Here is a 17,089-nt window from a genome sequence, read left to right as displayed (position 1 = left end):
AGTATGTGCTATAAATATGATCAATGCGCTTGGTCAGCGGAAATATCAAAACAAACGTGTTAAGCATTGCAAATGCCAAATGCATGAATCTATAAAAATACGAAACAATAATAAAAACTAAAAGGCGATGCGCCAACTAAATAAATAATAAGCAAAAAAGACGTCAGCAACAAAGCAAACGAATTGTACTTTAAGATACATTTATATCTTTAGCGTTGCAGCCAACTCAATGTGTGTGTGCCTGTGTGTATTGTGAGTGTGTGTGTGTGTTTTGGTTGTTTTCTTGTTTTGTGCGAAAGTAAAAACTACCTGCAACCAGCATTGGCAATTGGCTCGAGAAACCAGTTTGTGAAAATTATTGGCAATTGCTTTTGTTTTTGAGTTTTTTTTATGCATTTTGCGCACTCATTCGTTAGCTTCCCCCACTAAAATAACCAGAAATTGGCCTTTCCATTGGCTGCTGCAAGGTGTTGCTTGACAAACGATCTGTAAAATTATTATAGCCTGGCCAAAGGTGCAGCCGGAAGAACGAGCGAAGTAAAAATAATCCGCAAAGCATTCGAGCATTTTGCCAGACATTTAATAATTTCCGTTTATACTTTAGCTAAAAATTAATTTCAAAATGTTTTAACTTGCAGTTTATAAATAAAAGTGAAAAATTAATACAAATTACTCCAATTACTATAAAATAAAATATAAAAACTATAGACAATAGATACAAAATTCATATGTTTATGCATACCACGTCGACCAGCACATCAACGGTCACAATGACCAACTCCTCCTCGTCGGCCACGCCCACACCGGGCTCCACCTCCTCCAACAACAGCGCCACGCTGGAGACGATGCAGCAGCAGCAGCAGCAGCAACTACAGCTCCAGCAACAACTGCAGCAACTGCATACATCGACAACAACAAACTCGCGCCCACCCTCCCGCGCGCCTTCCATTCTGGACAGCCCAACGTTGGCGCGCGTAGAACGCGCACGTCTACGCTTGGAGCAACAGGAGCGGGAGCGCGAGCGCAGCAGCCAGCGTAGCAGTCAGCTAGGAGGAGGAGGGGGCAGCAGTAGCGGCACAGGCAGCACAGCGACCACAATGAATCGCGAGGATAGCCTAGAGCGCAGCATATTGGATCCCAAGGTGAGCCCAACACAACACATACACCAACACCAACACATAGATAAATTACAATTAAGCAGAGTATGCTATAAGAACATGAGCATGAAGAAAATATGATTTATAAATTGTAGGCTAAGTACACAGGGTTTCTGATTAGCTGTGAGCTGGGTTCACAATTTTTTGGTTAACCCAGCCACAAGCATTGGTGAAGTTAATATGGGGGGATCATAGGCTTCATAGACCGTATGCAGCAGCAATCGACAATAAATTCACCAGCACTTGCCATACCTATTGGTGTATTGATGAACATTCTTTTCACCAACGAAATCACCAATTGATACCAGCGGTACCAAAGGGATGGTGTCACTTCGAGTATGATTCGAAAATCGTGAATCTTTCAGATTTTTCTTTGGCATCATAGCCCAAGCTCATTTCCCTTTGCCGAATCCGTTCTGCCAATTTCGGCGATAAATGCCTGTTGGACACGCCAAATTAGCGTTGAGCTGAGCAAGAGCAAAAACATTGTGACACACAAAACATTTTCCCTACAAGCCAAATAAGAAAACAGACAGACATACTTATTATCTGGGTATGTAGCCCCAATTCTTCGCTGACCTTATAGTAATGGCATCCATTTGCTGCGCTGCTGCTGTTGTTGTGTATGTAAATGGCTTTTATTTTGTTATTATATTTTGGTTAACACTGTTATCTCTGGGGTTCTATCTGTTGCGGTCGCTCTCATCGTCGGTGCGTGGTATTAATCTCTTTAGGCCACACGGCTCGTTGTTTAAAGCACACAAAACTGGACTTTGTTGCCATTGCGTAATTTTTGCATATGCTTCGGTTATAACTGTCACGTTGGCCCAGGTAGCTCGTTAGGTTAGATGGTTGGTATAGGCTCTCAAGCCTCGAAGAATTGCCAAAGTTATGGCCTAACATGTTTACTTAGTCGGCTGAGCGGTGAGTTATTATAGTCCAGAGCTTATGATAAATGTGTAAGCAAGATTAGGTGAGAGTATTGGAGGTACGCTACAAAGATGAGAGATTTAATTTGGAACCCTAACTAATTTCAAATTGAATTGAATATTAGTTATAATTACATTAGAAGCTTTGCCTAAATCTAAATCTCAAAAAATTATTTCTTATGCATATATATAAAAGTACCTTGATATTTTAGTTTTCAATTGAGTTTAGTGGTAACAAATTCAAGTCGCTTATATTCACACATTGTCCTACTGTATCTACTGTTAAGCTTTTATTCTTTACCAATCCCTGCTTATCTAAGCAAAGTAATAACCTTTCAATCTAAGCTGCGATTTACCTTTCGCCAAACATATTGGCCTCAATTGCCGGCATCTATCAGGCAGCTTTTCAATTCCATTTGGCCCTTAGCCAATTTGAGAGTTTTTTTGTGGACCAAACGAAGTGATTACCTGATAGTCGTAAGAAATTGTTACATGAGATTTTCTCTGAAGGTTCTCACAGTCAAATATTTGCGCAACTTTGTTATGCACTTTTGTCTGTGGCCCTGGCTGCTGCAGCTGGGCATGTTTGACAGGCGGGTACTTTTTGTATAAGCCAAGTATTTCTTTCTGGTCGGCAATATGCGAAACTTTAGGCAAGACATAAAATCGATGGCGCAGCTTTTGAGGTCAGAGCAAAGACATTTTGTGGGGCGGTGCATTGAACCCCAGTGGGGGCCAAGCACTTCAAGTGCTTAAGACATTAAGACGAGTTCATAATTAGTCACACTTAAAAAGCCATTGGCCTAAAGTAGTGTGTGGCCCGTTAACCGGCCCAAAGCGAAATATGAGCAAAGCAAAACGCGCGCGGCAATCAGAGACCGAGAGTTATGAGTAGGAAGCGCCGGTCCGGGCCAATTGTACTCAAGGCAACGCCAGCAACTCGAATGGAAAGCAAACAGCACAGTACAAAAACAGCAACAAAAACACAAGCAGAGTAGACAACAAATCTCGACAAAAGCTACAAAAAGAAAGCAGGAAAACCAGCAGTGGAAAAAACGCCCGTACGTGCCCAGCAAGCATGCGACTGGACTTGGCTCTGGCCACAGAGCTCCACACGTACGACACCCAGTAAGCCAAACAACAATTGCAGGCATCGCCGTTTGGGCCAAGTCTGCAAGCCTCGCTGCACTCGAGTGCAAGCCGACTTGTGTTCAGAAGGGCCCAAAACGTTGCGTATCTAGAGCAGAAAACAGAAACTAAAGAAATATTAGCACAACAACGACCTCAGGAGAGAGGAAGAGGGAGAGGGAGAGAGAGCTCGTGAACATCTATTTCGATGTTAGAATATATTTAAACGATCCTCAACTAAACAACGCTGATTGTAATATAGACCACGAAAAACAAAAACAATTGCAGCCCCCACGTAAACAATTTCAATAAATTGTACGCTCAATGTCAATTTATTTTGCTGGCGCATTTCAATTTGATGCCTGAAACGCAAACAACAACAAAACAATTTATATTCGCATGTAACATATTTCACTGTTTTTGCAACAAATTAAAAAATGTACGTATACCCGTATATATAATTTAAACCTGCAAAAACAAAATCAGCAAATAAATGAAAAATGTGTTCTACACGGCTGAACGCGCTCGAACGAGCGAGCACAAACAAAGACCTTAGATGTGTGGTCAGGGAGATTTATGATAGAGAGAGAGAGAAAGACATAGAGAGTGAGTACTTGATGTAAATAGCACTTGAAAATAGTGAGATAATTTACTAAATACAAACACAACAAAAGAGAGTAAGGTAGAGAGAATTCTAATTCAAATCGAAAGAGAAATTTTTTTTAAGTAGTCTCAATATTTGGAAGTACTATATATTGTGCTATAAATGCTATAAAAATATATCGTATATTTTAAAATAAACAAATTTTAGCGCTAATGAGTTAGATCAGTTATATGTATACTTGGTGGTAACGTTAGTCGCAATATAAAAGTCTTTAAATAAATTAAACTATTATTACAATTACACCCTTAAAAATTGACTTTGTTAGCTTTTATTTTTAGGTGACTCAAATCCAAAGTATAACAGGCATTAAAAAAAATGGCAGTGAAAAACAAATCATGCATTATTTTTATAAAATTTCAATCTAAATAAAGAAGATATATACAAACACCTTTGCCGCAATGCTTGAGCTTTAAGAAAAACGGAATAAATGTAATAATCATTGCTGTTTTCTTTCACATTTGATTTGCTTAGTAGCGGGCGTGGTCTGCCCTTCCCCGATTGAATTTCTCCTCCTCTCCCAGCTGCTAACAACTGGAAATTGCCAAAAATTGCACTACTGTGTCCCATTTGGTGCGCTAGCTGGAAATTCCCTCGCGTAACGGCTACGAGCCAGAAATCTAAGACAGAGCAGAGAGTGAGTGGAGAGAGAGAGCTTGAAGTGCCGAGTAGGACAATGAGCCTATTCGAAACCCTGCCGCACTCGTTGCCGTTGCCCCGTTATTTGCATTAAGCCTGGCCATTTATTTGTATATTTTATTGTGGCGCATATTTTTCGCTGAAGTTTCTTTGCTGCTACACTCGCTCGCTTTATGAATGAAAACATATTCCGTTGCATGGGGAGGGTTATAGACACATATACATACATAGATACATATATACACATGTGTATAGGTATGTGTGTGTGTCTCTAGCTTTTTATTTTTACGCATTTCTTGCGTGTCACTTTGCTTTAGCTTTTGTCTGCTTCGCTGGCGCATTTAGTTTACTTTTAGTGGGGCTAATGGGTCTCTGCCTCTCTATCTCTCTCTCTGTCTCTCTATTTGTCTCTCAATGTTTTTGACTTTGCAGATAAGATTTGGGTGTTTATTTAACAATTTTCGGATGCGTGCTCAGCGGCAATTTCGGCAACTCAAATTACCCCAGTTGCAGTTTTGCCTTAACCCAAAAATTTATTTATTTACCTTTGCCCATTTTTTTGTGTTTTGTTTGCTAGTTTACTGTTACGGCTATTTTTGTCTTTTTATTTTATTTGATATTTCTCTTGTTTATTTGTTAGGGTGTTGCTATTTATGAGCCAATTTATGGGGTCATAATTGCCGTGTCTAAGGGGAAAGCAAGTGTTTGTCAAGTTATATTTAGAATTCCGTATAATTGGTGCTTAGAAATACTTTTCATTATGATCTAGATTATTATGCAATGGCAATTGTTATGTATAATAATTATTAAAAAAATAGTTTAATTATAACAATAGAAATTACGTTCGTTAAACGCATCTATTTCTATAGATACTAAAGCTTTTATTTTGAAATTTTAGTCAACTTCAAAGCTTAAATATTTAGATAATTGAACTTCAGTGTTGAGCAATTCTTCATACAAGCTTCGGAAACGCTTTCGATTTTTTCCGTTGCACTCATTTCTTTCCCCGCTAATTTTCTTTCTCTTTCTCTCTCTCTCTCTCTCTCTCTCTCTCTCTGTCCCTCTCTCTTTCTCTCTCTCTCTCTCTCTGTCCCTCTCTCTTTCTCTCTCTCTCTCTCTCTCTTTCAGTCTATGTAAAGTGATATATCACAATTAAGCGTCTGTGGCACTTTTGACCTATAAAACGCAACCGAAACCAAAAATACGTGAGGGAGGCAATTTTTATTTCTCGTCTTTATTTTCAGCTTCAGCTTCTTTTTTAATGCACTTTGATAGATTGCATTTGGTGGGCAGTGTGTTAATTTTTATATAGACTAAATGTAAATTGGGTGAAATTGATAAAGAGTGCCGGCAAAGTGAGAAGAGGCTGACCCAAAAATATTGCACTTAGCTATGAGCAGATGAGACTCAAGAAAGGGAACGGCAAAATGTGAACTTTGACAGACAATCTGAAGAATAAAAGACAAATTATAATATATCTTAGCTCCCTTGCTAAGAGCTTTACACATATGCTTGCTCTCTCTTTCTCTCTCTATCTTGGTCTCCCTTAGCACTTAACAGTTTCCTTATTTCAACGACAATTTCCTTGGCGTGGATTTCGACATTTGCAAATTTCTTTGGAAGCAAAGAAAAACAAAAGATTTAGACAATGGCAGAGCATAAAATTTGCATATTACATCAACGTGTTGCATGCCACAGATGTTATTTGTATCTACTAGTCTGCTCTGTGTTGCACACAGCTTGCGAAGCTGCAGAGCAATCTTGAATGCTGCACATGCAATTGAGTTAAGCGCCCAGCACCCGGCCCTGCACCCACCCCACGCAAGTAGCACTCAACGAGGCATGGCAACAACTGTCGATGCAACCTCAAGGCGCAGACGAAGGGGAAGATGATGTATATCTTAGCAGCCGCATTGCAATCAATGTTTACAACATATGTGTGTGTGTGCGTGTGTAACTCGGTTAGCATTTGATTCACATGAGCAACCTGCTAAAGTCTGCGTTGCAAGTACTGCAGGGCGCTTGTTTATAAATATTTATTTGAACAATTTTTTTAATATGCGTTGTACTTGCGAGTTGACCTCTTTCATAACCGCCGAAGCCCAGGCCGATGCCGAAGCCCGGCATTAACTTCCTTTTCGTTTCACATGCTTTGGCAATATGTTGATGTGTATATAATTTCATATCAGACATACATATGCTCATACAAATATGCCATAGTATAGGCTTTAATTGCCATTTCCCGTTTTAATGAATTGTTTATGAGCAGCAGCAGCAGCAACAAATACTTGACATGTAACTAACTGCAGTCGACGCCGGGGCAGCGTGGGTCATGGCAACATAGGCAACAACAATTACAGCAATTACAATAACTAAATGCCACAACAGTGGTGTCGTTTCAACTATGGTATAGCCAGATTATAAATGGCAAATAAAGCTAAGAAGCAGACATTCTATATAGTATGTACTTAATCTGGGCAATTGTTGTGCCCATTCGCATTGCTTCCGTTCGCTTTTGTTATTGTTGTTGTTGTTGCTGCTGCACTTGCCAAATGCCACCGTGTTGCACATTTTTTTTTTATATTTTCAGGCTCACAACTGTTTGCATGACTAACGGAAATTGTTTTTTTTTATGGCGCGCAGCTCTCTCTCTCTTTCTAACTGATTTTCTCTCTCTCACTCTCTCTGTCTACTCGAGCGAACAGTGTTAGTATTTAGCGACAAGGGCAAAACTTTTGTTTAAACACAATACTGACCGCACTGGGTTATGACTATGACTAATTACTCATGAGTAGGGGAGACCATTGAGATTGCTTCGTTTTGCTATTGAATATTTGTTTGTTGTAGAGCCGATGGTTACGTTTCAAGCTCAAGGTGGAACATTCACTCTTTGATCATCCGAGTATCGATAGTTTCAGGAGCAACCCTGAACAGACATGGCCTAACTTAAGTCCCAATCGAACTTCACCTTACTCCACTATATGGATTCCTCATGGGAAACAGGCTAGAAGTTGGAACTGTGTAGAAGAAGAAGAAATGTCATAACACTTTTTCTTCCGAAACAGGAATTAATTAAACTCTGAAATTTTTGTGGTATCTAGTTGGTCGTTCAGGTGCGAATGGAAATGTTCAAGATCATGTGGACCTAAGCGAGGAGAAGGTATTAACCCTCCCAGCCACTCCTAACTTAAGGTAACCCTGAATAGATAGAGGATACTCCGCTCTCTTCTTAGACAAATCATTATTCCATGCTCAAAATGAGCTAAAACAAGAGATGTGAATGCTTTGTATATATTTAAAATGATTGTACACTTCGCTTATGCGTCTCCGCCATCGTCCCGCTTCTTGAATTTGTCCTGAAAAAGAGGTAATAGTTGAAAGGCAGAATCTTTAGCCACTTCTCGCATGCGTAGTTCTGCCTTATCGTCCTGCCAATCATGCTGAATAGACCGAATGTAATCAATGAATTCGTTGAGCGTAAAGTGATGCTGATAGGGGTAGATGAGTGTCTCCATGTGATACGAGCACTTGGGATCATAGATCCAATGGCGTGGCAGTATCACTGACTTATTACTGACATCGCCGACATCGCCAATCTTCTCCAGAAAGTGCACGCTTATGTAGGCCACGGCATCCATCAGCAATTTGGGCGTATCTGGATCGTTCAGAAAGTGCATCAGCACATTGTCCGGACCTATGATAGCCCGCTCATCCAGCTCTCCAGCTATGGTACGCAGACCAAAGAGAAACGCCATGGGCATGTAGGGAAATCGCACACAGGACAAAACTTCCTTCATTTGGTATAGTCTGGTGTCTGAGTTGGCGCTAACCCACCGCATGGCCGCATAGAATACTTCAATCTCAGAGTTGACACCCAAGGCATCGGAGGAGAGCAGCAGCCGCAGCTCTCGCAGTCTGAGGTCCAGAAACTGTTGGGTACCCACTAGAGCTAGAAAATAGCCTTGCACACGCCTCAGCATCAATGTGCGCACTTTGTCCAGCTGCTCTAGGTCGACAGCTATTAAATATAGCTCGAATGCTAGCCTATTGCAGATCTGCTTGCTATCCAAGCATTGCCAGCAATGCTCCTCCACCACATCCATTTGCAAATGCTTGGCTGCCTGCATGGCCAAAGGCAAGTTCCTGGGGGCAATACAAGTCTTCAGCCGCAGCCACTTGTCTATGGATTCAAAGCCATCGGCGGGCACATCCTTAGGTGCAAAGATAAAGTCCTCTCTGAACGGATCCTGCTGTGCAAACCAATTCGAATAGCATTTATATAAAGTGGGTATGCAGTCAAAGCAGCGCTGACCAATTCTAACCTTGAGATAGGCACCTTTGTTCTCTCTTATCATCTCTTCCACTACTTCACTCAAAGGCGTGCGTCCAGCAGGACTCTCCACCGTCCACACTTTATTCCTATGCTTGACGTATGTAAATAAGGATCGTTGAGGCACCTCGGCCTTTATGGTGCCCTTGATGTAGTCCTCGTCTGTAAATGTTTTCCCTATTGTAGTGGTTTTGATTTTGGCATCAATATTTTCGGCTTCACTTGCGCCAAATTCGGATTCACTCGATCTACGAGTTGTATTGACTCTCCTCTCGAAACTGCAACCACTTGAATCGGTATCGGACACACGCGAAAAGTCACTTAAGTTGTCCAGCGCTATGTCCATAACGCCACAAATACAATGATCTAAATCTATAAATATATTAAAACTACTTAAGCCTAACCCTACTTTCTATGTATATTTGTATTTAAAAAAATCAGTCGATTCACATAGCTACTTTGATTACAATACTTTATCCCACCAAGCTGGACGTAGCCAGCCTTAGGCAGACTTTGAATCACAGACAACATTTCCAATCAATATACACACACTTCTATATACAACGATTATAGAGAAAACGTCAACATATCATTGCTTCCCTTAATATTCTTAGCTCGAATCAAATCCATTGAAACGTGAGTTCTAATATTCTTTACCAAAGTGTACCAAATAGTCTTCTCTGATTGTTGACGAATGCCCTTTAAATATTTATAAAATGACTCAATCGACAAACTAGTCTCGACTACCTCAACAAATGTGAGTTAATTTACAATAGACTGAAAAATTACGGCAACAATTGCTTATCAAGAGTGTTTTAGCTCTTATCAAATTGAATCGAATTGTTAAATGACATCATTCACTCCATAAATGTTTGCTAAGTACAAATAAGTAGCAACTAAAAATAATAAACAAAGGAAAGAGTAAACTGTAAGTAAGCGCAAAAAATGCGAATTTAAATTTGTGGTTGTTAAGCGCGTTGGCGTTTGCGGCTTAACTGCATGACATCATAAATGTTGTGCGGAGGGTGGGGTGGGGAATGGGGGTTTGGTGTGTTAATAGTGTTGCCATAAAAGGGGAGGGGGTCTGTGTCTGCGTGTTAAGTAGTTGAGTGCGTGTGCACTTGGCTTAGCAACGAGCTGTGTAAATAGAAAAATAAATATATGTTAACTTAAGCAAACAACGCAACGATTTTACTCTAAACAAATTAAAAGTTACTAAATTAATATACATATTTATAATTTGCTCAATTGGGTTATACCACAAATTGGCCAAATTCAATTCAATTAAATTGCGATTTGTTTTCTACTTTATTTTTCGTACACCCTACCCTACACTTTTACATTCTCTGCTGTCCCAACAACAACAACAATATTATTTGAAAATACTCACTCCCAAACAACCACCACAAACTACTACAAAATGTATAGAAAGACGTAGCGCCTTGGCATCAAATGTGGACGCATATGAAACGCCTCTCGCACGCCTCCAAAGTCAACTCCACGAACAGTCTGACAGCTCAGAAAACGGACGTGGGCGTTGGCCATCATCACCTGACAGCAGGCATACCAACAACAGCAACGACAACAACAACAGCAACATCAACAACAAAAGGAACGTTGCCTGGCAAATGCATTTTATTTCCGGAAAAGACGTCCTCACTCAAAAGCTCCATGTATACGCAACAAATACATTTCAGGCCCGATATGGTAGGCAAAAAAAAAAAAAAAAACAAAACAAAAAAATCGTTCTCTAGTTTTCTTTTCCTTTCTTGGCATGGTTATGGTTGCACTAGTAAATAGTTACAGTTACAGTTGGTTTTGGTCAACTATCATATATACAACTAGCTACCTAAGTTTTCTTTTGCACTCTGTTGCTGCCTGGTTTGTTGGTTTAAATATTGATAAGTTTTAGTTTAAATCTGCCTGCCTTTACTTAAGTCACTTCACCCCACAAACACAAACAGAAACACAAAACAAATATTTTATTCACAAAGCAACATTATCAGAAGCTCAGCGTTGCATAAAGTCATAAAATTCATAATCATCATCAGCATAAACCTTCAGCACTTGCGGCTTCACCAAAGCGTTGCAAGTTCAGCGTTGCAAGCCCAACTCTGAACAGAAATTAGTTTATGCATGCTAAGTTACACTTTATATTTTAGTATCTTATACTTATTCCATTATCAGACACTTTCGATTAATTTATAATGAAAAATTCCAAGTGACTAAACAGAAATTCCCAAGAACTGATATATTTCTATGAAAGCAAACTTTAGGAAAGTTTTTTAGCCAGCTTAAAAATCGTTTTGTCTGCGGAATCAAATTAAGTCATTGATAAATATAGAATTAGTAAATTTCGCTATGTTTATTATTCAAATATTCTCAACATAAAAAAGCATTTAATTAAAAGCTCGTTAAGTTTGCAAACATTTGTAGGGTATTAAAGCTTATAAATATGAATATATGATTGATGTGTTAGATTTGATATTTATCCACATACTAGCTTTAACCACAAATGGCTTAGATGGTGCATAAATCTTACCAGACTTACATGCATACGTTTGCTTGTCGGCTAAGTCGGTTACGTGTTGCTCTTAAGCTATAGAAAAAATCAGCTCAGGGTCACAGTTGCCATGAGGCATAAGCAGCGCTCGTTAGCCAAGAAAAATTCAAATACACACTTAGAGGCTGTGAAAATGACACTAACGGGCTTGAACGAAGGTGTGGGCAATCCAGTTGAGACTTTTCAGCTTCGCTGCCAAAAAGGTTGCCATATGCAAATTAGTCTTAAACGCTGCCACATTGTTGTGTCGGTTTTCAGATCGCATAGTCAGCTGGTCAGCAGCTTTAAGCCCCACTAACAATAGAGGAAAACCGGCTCGGGCCGGGTCGGATCGAGCCTCGCCGGCTGTTTGCTTCATTATTAGTATAATGGTTTTGTAAGAAAACCTGTATGTGAGTTTTTCAATATCAGAGACACATTCAAAGCTTCATTAACATAATTGATGCGCCATTGAGGCTGTGTGGATGCCACTCTCTCGCTTCCATCCATTATATTGTCTTTTGGTTGCAGAGCAAATCGCTGGACAGGTTTTCCGGCGCATGCGTAGCCAGCTCATGTTGCCTCACGGCAAGTTGCCCCAACCGGTTTCGCAGTTGTAAGCCGAAGCAACCTTCGTCTCTCTCTCTCTCTCGCTCCTAATCCCAACCGCAGTCACAGTCAGCGTCATCGCCAGCACTTAATGAGCGCTGTCTGTGTCTGTTTCGCTTGTCGTCCGCACACTCTAATTTTCAATTTCATTTTGAAATGCTGATGCCTCCAACTGTCAAGTAGAACATGCGAAAACTTACTTTCCCATTTAATGAACACTCAAAAAGTAAAAGAACCTCCATCAACCGAATATTCTGTAAAGCGGTTAGAGAGCTGACTCAACGGTAGACTACTGGCTACGATAATAACTTGGTTTATTTTATGATCTATGTCTTTGTTTATGGGCTTTTGAATGAGTGGAAATGTGCGACTTTTACAATAATATTGATAAATTATGTGAGCTTACAATCATTACTTTAAGGCCGTCAGAAGGGTTCCAACACCGATAAAATCAGACAAAAATTAGAATTGGCAGCTTGTAAATAATTTTAAAAATAAATTTTGGTTAGTTATTCGATTATATAATCTCAACAAAATCATTTCAAGCCTATTTGGACTTAAATGATCAAAGCATTTAATTACAAGCCAAGCTACCGCAGCTGGCAGCCACAGTCAAAAATTCTATAGAAACTTTCGGTGATTCGTCAGTCTATAATTAAGTTGTGTTGTGTTGTGTAGTAAATATTTAGCCAAGCGGCAACAACAATTGCTCTTGACTAGATAATCAGCAACAATTTCAAGTAAACAGCACATGGCTATTAATTATGGCAAAGCTATGGCGGCATATGCAGACAGCTGATAAAAAATGTAAATGAATTTGCGTTTGACTTACATAAAAATATGCCTAAGCGATATCAATCAAAAGATGCTTTTGGCTTTTGCTTTGTTTGGCTTTTATTTTTATAGAGCCGCTGTACGCTTAGCTATAAAATTCGATTTTCAGGCGAATAAAAATATTTAGCGTGATTGCCTTCTGGGCTGAACAGGTTCCTCGATTCCTCGATTTCTCTCCTGACTGCCAGTCGGCCTGTCTGCCTGCCAGCGAGGCTCGTTGCACAGACAAAAGCCGCCGCAGGGCATGCGCCGCATTAATAACAAAAATGGCAAAGCCACAAAGAGAATTTATACACATGCATATATATATATATATAAATATATATATATATCTCATGATAGTCATACATAATGCAGCCGCATCAGCAGCTATCTATGTGTGTATATAAAAAATGCGATTTATTGCCAAGTGAAAAAAAGCGCAGAGCCTAAGCGGCGGCAACTTCTTTGCTTTTATATATATGGGCATACATACTTGTGTATATGAAAAATTCAATACAATGTCATTTCATTTATCTCTTAGCAAGCTTAAAATCATATTTTATATTCAATATATGCCCGCAGGCTTTGCTATATAAATCAGCACTAAAAATCAAGTCAGCAAAGTTACATTTTCAACAGATTCCACAAAGGAACTTGTACTGTTAGTCCTGCCAGCTGTTCGCTGCAAGGACAAAGGAGTTGGGTTTTTCCACTTGTTTTTCCTTGCGTTTCCTTTATTTTCACTTTTTGTGCATTGCACACACATGCAATTGTGCCTTATGGAAAATGTCAGCGGCCTCTCGGCCACGCCTCGTTAGTGCCTCGCAGGGATCAGTTGGATGTAGCCAATTGTTTGATATTTCCGTTTCCGAGCCCACACCACATGTAGTTGCAACATTGCAGCGTTGTCATGAATGCAATGCTAATATTAATTTTACGTTTTTTGCACTTTTTGTCAATAACTGTTGTATGGACATCGCATTGAAATGCGGCCAGCCACATGTTGCAATATCGTCCGTATTTAATTAAAGTCAAAACAAAATCACTTTAACTTGACTTTAAGAACTTTCCGTTCAGTAATGCCGTCATGTATATTACACCTTAGACCTCTCTAAGCTGCAGCTCACCCAGTTTCATTTATTGGTCTTCTAATTAGCAGCCTGACCTTAATCACTTAAAAGTTTACATAAGCATGCAGCCGCCCTCTTTGTTGCAACTCCCACATGCGGCAACCGCTAATTGTTTAATGCTTGACCCACCCAGAGCCCGAGCCCGAGACCTCTCTTGTGCCCGGGAGATATTTCTATGGCGCCTTAGTGACGTAATTTCAACACAAATTGCTGCAGCAGATAAGATAAGATTGCGTATACGCATAGCTTACCCAAAAAGAAAAAAAACTTACATTCAAAGTCAACAAGCGACAAATGACATACAGCTCAGCCAAAATCTTAAGCAAATTTTTGCTGTTCTCAACAGACGAAATGGTTTTTTGGCCACGCGCTTGAGCCACTAAAAATATTTAGCCTTATTTGCGCAGGCTAACCAAATATGGCCAATAACTCGAAGCTAGTTTTAAAGCGTTTTCTTATTTTGGTAAGGTGACAACTTGTGTGTCGCGCTGTCAAACACTATTAATCTAGGTTCAACTCCAACTTATTAACGAGTCTGCAGACAAAGCGTGGTAGGCCCAAGTCTTCCGCCTTTCGAAATAGACAACAAATCGATGCCCCAGAGCAATTAGCCTACGAATTACAGGCGCCAAACAATGCCGCCGCCTTGTGTTGCCACAGTCAGGGTCAATGTGTTGCATGTTATTTACACCAAATGCAGCTGCTGCCATATCACAAATGAAATGTGAATTGAAAGTCGTATAAAAACAACAAATGCAGCCGACGAAACAAATAATATTTTATGATAATGTTAATAACAGCTAACGTATCACATCACAACTTCAACTCCAAATGAACCAAACATATTGTTTTCTATAGAAATGCATTTTGTAATTTGTTCGTTGAGTAAGTCACTTGCCGGAAGCGCTGAACTCATTACTGCCTTTATCTTAAGGCTGCGGCGTCTTATAGCTGCCGATGTAAAGCAATTTTATCAGTTTGGTTATCGGATGTGTAATTGGTAAAGAAATCCTAATTAGAAATAATTATCGTCTACATATCTGCTTTTAAGCTTCACCCTAAAACACTTGGTGAGCGGTATACACAACTTTCGAATTCCATATTTGAATCACACACATACTCTACTATAGTATAGTATACCATATATAAATAATTTAGAACTGCTTACTGACTCAGCGATAATTAATCATTTATTATTTCTGTTTGTGCTTTTTCTAGGTAAGTGCGAACCCACAGACCTCAGTAAGTTTACAAATTTAATATTAAGTCACTTTTGCAATTCCAAGTTTTCTTAGTAAAGAACGCTCATCAATTTAGTGTTAGCTTTTAGTCTCTGCTTCTCTTCTGATTAGCTTATCAAGCTGTGAGCAATGATTTGGGTGTTGGAGCAGTTTTGAGGAAGCGTTGGCGTTATCTGGCTAACGATATCGCGTGAAGGCATTTTACCGGTTTGAATTTTTGATTAATTGGGTGTGGTCGCCGGCATAAGTATGCAGGAAGTGATTAAGAAGCATGCAAAGAGTGCATAAGATGCAACGTAATCAACGAAGAACAGCACAAATGAGGAAGGGATTAAAAAATACACGAGCTGAAATGAGAAACCGGTGTGGGAGTAAATCAATTAGGCAGGAGAGTGTTGGGTAAAGTGCACTTTGTGAGAATTACGAAAGCGAAAAACTTGTAAGCAAGTTTACTTCCTTGTTTGAGATCTCTTTGCAGTCTTCTAGTCGTTTACATGAAGCTTACCCGTGGATTAAATCTTTTTAGATCTAACCTTGTTACTTCACCAGTTATACCTGATACTGATCAACAGCTTCGCTTACATCAGGGGTTACCGCCCATGGAAAGCATTGGTGAAATTAAGATGGAGATATCATAGCTAGTAATTCAATTCAGACCCAGTATTGGTGAATTCCTTGGATGCTTTTCACCAACAATATCACCAATTGATACCTGACCAAAAGTATTCTATGTTGGCTGATCTTTTGTCCTTGGTATTCGAATCTTGAGTTACCTCGACTCCCGTCTTGAGCTCAAGCCCAGAGTAATTGATACTTTAAGTCCAAGCCTCGCCAATTATCTTTGACATATGATTTTGAAGGCAGTTTTAGACAAGCTTAGCAAGTATTGACTGCTGTGCCTAGACCACACTTTCATTTGTCGTTCGGCCGGCCAAAAGCCATCGCGTCTCGGATGGTGCCCGCTAGACTTTCACATGTTGCTCTCCCCAATTGCAATTTGAATTTAAGTTTATAGCCGCACGATCTGTGTGTATGTCGTGAGTAAATGAAGACGCTGCACTGGCTCTTTGCAAATTACTTTCATTTTCAGACATTCTGCTGTGTTGCCATTGCTCTGGCAGTGTCTTTTTTTATATCTTATTTCTCTTTGAGAAATTGACAGTGAAAATTGCATTAAAATGTGCAGAGTGTGTCTTGCATGGCTAACAAGCCATTGACAAACTGCCAACTGGCAGTAAGCTGGACTTGTGGACAGCTCGAGTGCTCGAGAGGTTTAACCACTCCTTAACTTAAATACCGGACGGACAAACGGCCTGCCAGCCTGCCAGCCAGCCTGCCCGACTGCCGGCTTGTCTGCCTGGCTAAGTGTGTCATGCAAATTGTCTGTTGCTTTGTCTCCCAGTGCCCAACACTCGGCATTCGTGTGTAATATGATATTGTCATTAGTTGCGTGTGTGCGCACTCGTCTGTGCCCAGAATAAAGCGCATGACCGAGAGAGATAGAGAGAGAGTGGAAAGGCATTCGCTTGTGGTACAAGGAAGTATCTTTACAGCTTGCACTTGACAGCCACTATTATGTTACTGTTACTGCTGTGCGGTGCTTATGAGTGGGCGGCGGGTAGTGGGTGGTGGGTTGAGTGGTTGCATGCATTATGCATGCCATGACGCTCATTAGTGCGACTTGTTCCTTCAGCTTTTAATGGGCCAAAAAGAACAATAGACTTCAATTGCACTTGCCCACAAGCGAGTTCCAGCAGCACTTGCGGCTTAAACTAGCTTCACAAAGTAAATAAACCCGCTTGACTCTTACAATTTCCACAAACAAAATATGACAAAATATTTAAATGCTTCTGCTCTTGAGCAATTGCAGTCTGGCACTTAACGTCTAATGTCAAATGTCAGTTTCG

At 40.0% G+C, this 17,089-nt stretch overlaps 2 protein-coding genes across 3 annotated transcripts in view; one reads left to right on the top strand and one right to left on the bottom strand.

The window, feature by feature from the left end:
* Positions 1 to 656: 656 nt before the first annotated feature.
* LOC108607692 overlaps positions 657 to 17,089 on the top strand; it is a 42,511-nt gene continuing 26,078 nt past the window's right edge. Inside the window, 1 exon segment of the mRNA XM_017998673.2 lies at positions 657 to 1,142. Coding sequence (XP_017854162.2) covers positions 729 to 1,142 — 414 coding nt within the window. The 5' untranslated portion in view covers positions 657 to 728.
* On the bottom strand, positions 7,758 to 9,267 carry LOC108607693. 2 transcript variants are annotated; one of them, XM_017998676.2, is made up of 2 exons: positions 8,837 to 9,267; positions 7,758 to 8,764 (listed from the first exon to the last, which is right to left on the bottom strand). In XM_017998676.2, the coding sequence occupies exons 1-2, from the start codon at positions 9,188 to 9,190 to the stop codon at positions 7,832 to 7,834; spliced, it is 1,287 nt and encodes a 428-aa protein (XP_017854165.1). In that variant the 5' UTR covers positions 9,191 to 9,267; the 3' UTR covers positions 7,758 to 7,831. The 2 variants fall into 2 exon arrangements, with proteins under 2 accessions (XP_017854165.1, XP_017854166.1); XM_017998677.2 differs by having other exon boundaries at positions 7,758 to 8,761.

Source organism: Drosophila busckii, unplaced genomic scaffold (genome assembly GCF_011750605.1).
Source record: "Drosophila busckii strain San Diego stock center, stock number 13000-0081.31 unplaced genomic scaffold, ASM1175060v1 chrUn_07, whole genome shotgun sequence".
Classification (NCBI taxonomy): domain Eukaryota; kingdom Metazoa; phylum Arthropoda; class Insecta; order Diptera; family Drosophilidae; genus Drosophila; species Drosophila busckii.
Note: the sequence above shows the minus strand (reverse complement) of the source record. Positions and strands in the feature narration are given on the sequence as shown.

Bases quoted from the DNA above. Each gene is read 5' to 3' on its own strand.
- LOC108607693 (XM_017998676.2), bottom strand. From the start codon at position 9,190: ATGGACATAGCGCTGGACAACTTAAGTGACTTTTCGCGTGTGTCCGAT. The intron at 8,765-8,836 runs GTTAGAATTGGT...TGGTTTGCACAG, and splicing joins ACAAAGGTGCCTATCTCAAG to CAGGATCCGTTCAGAGAGGA.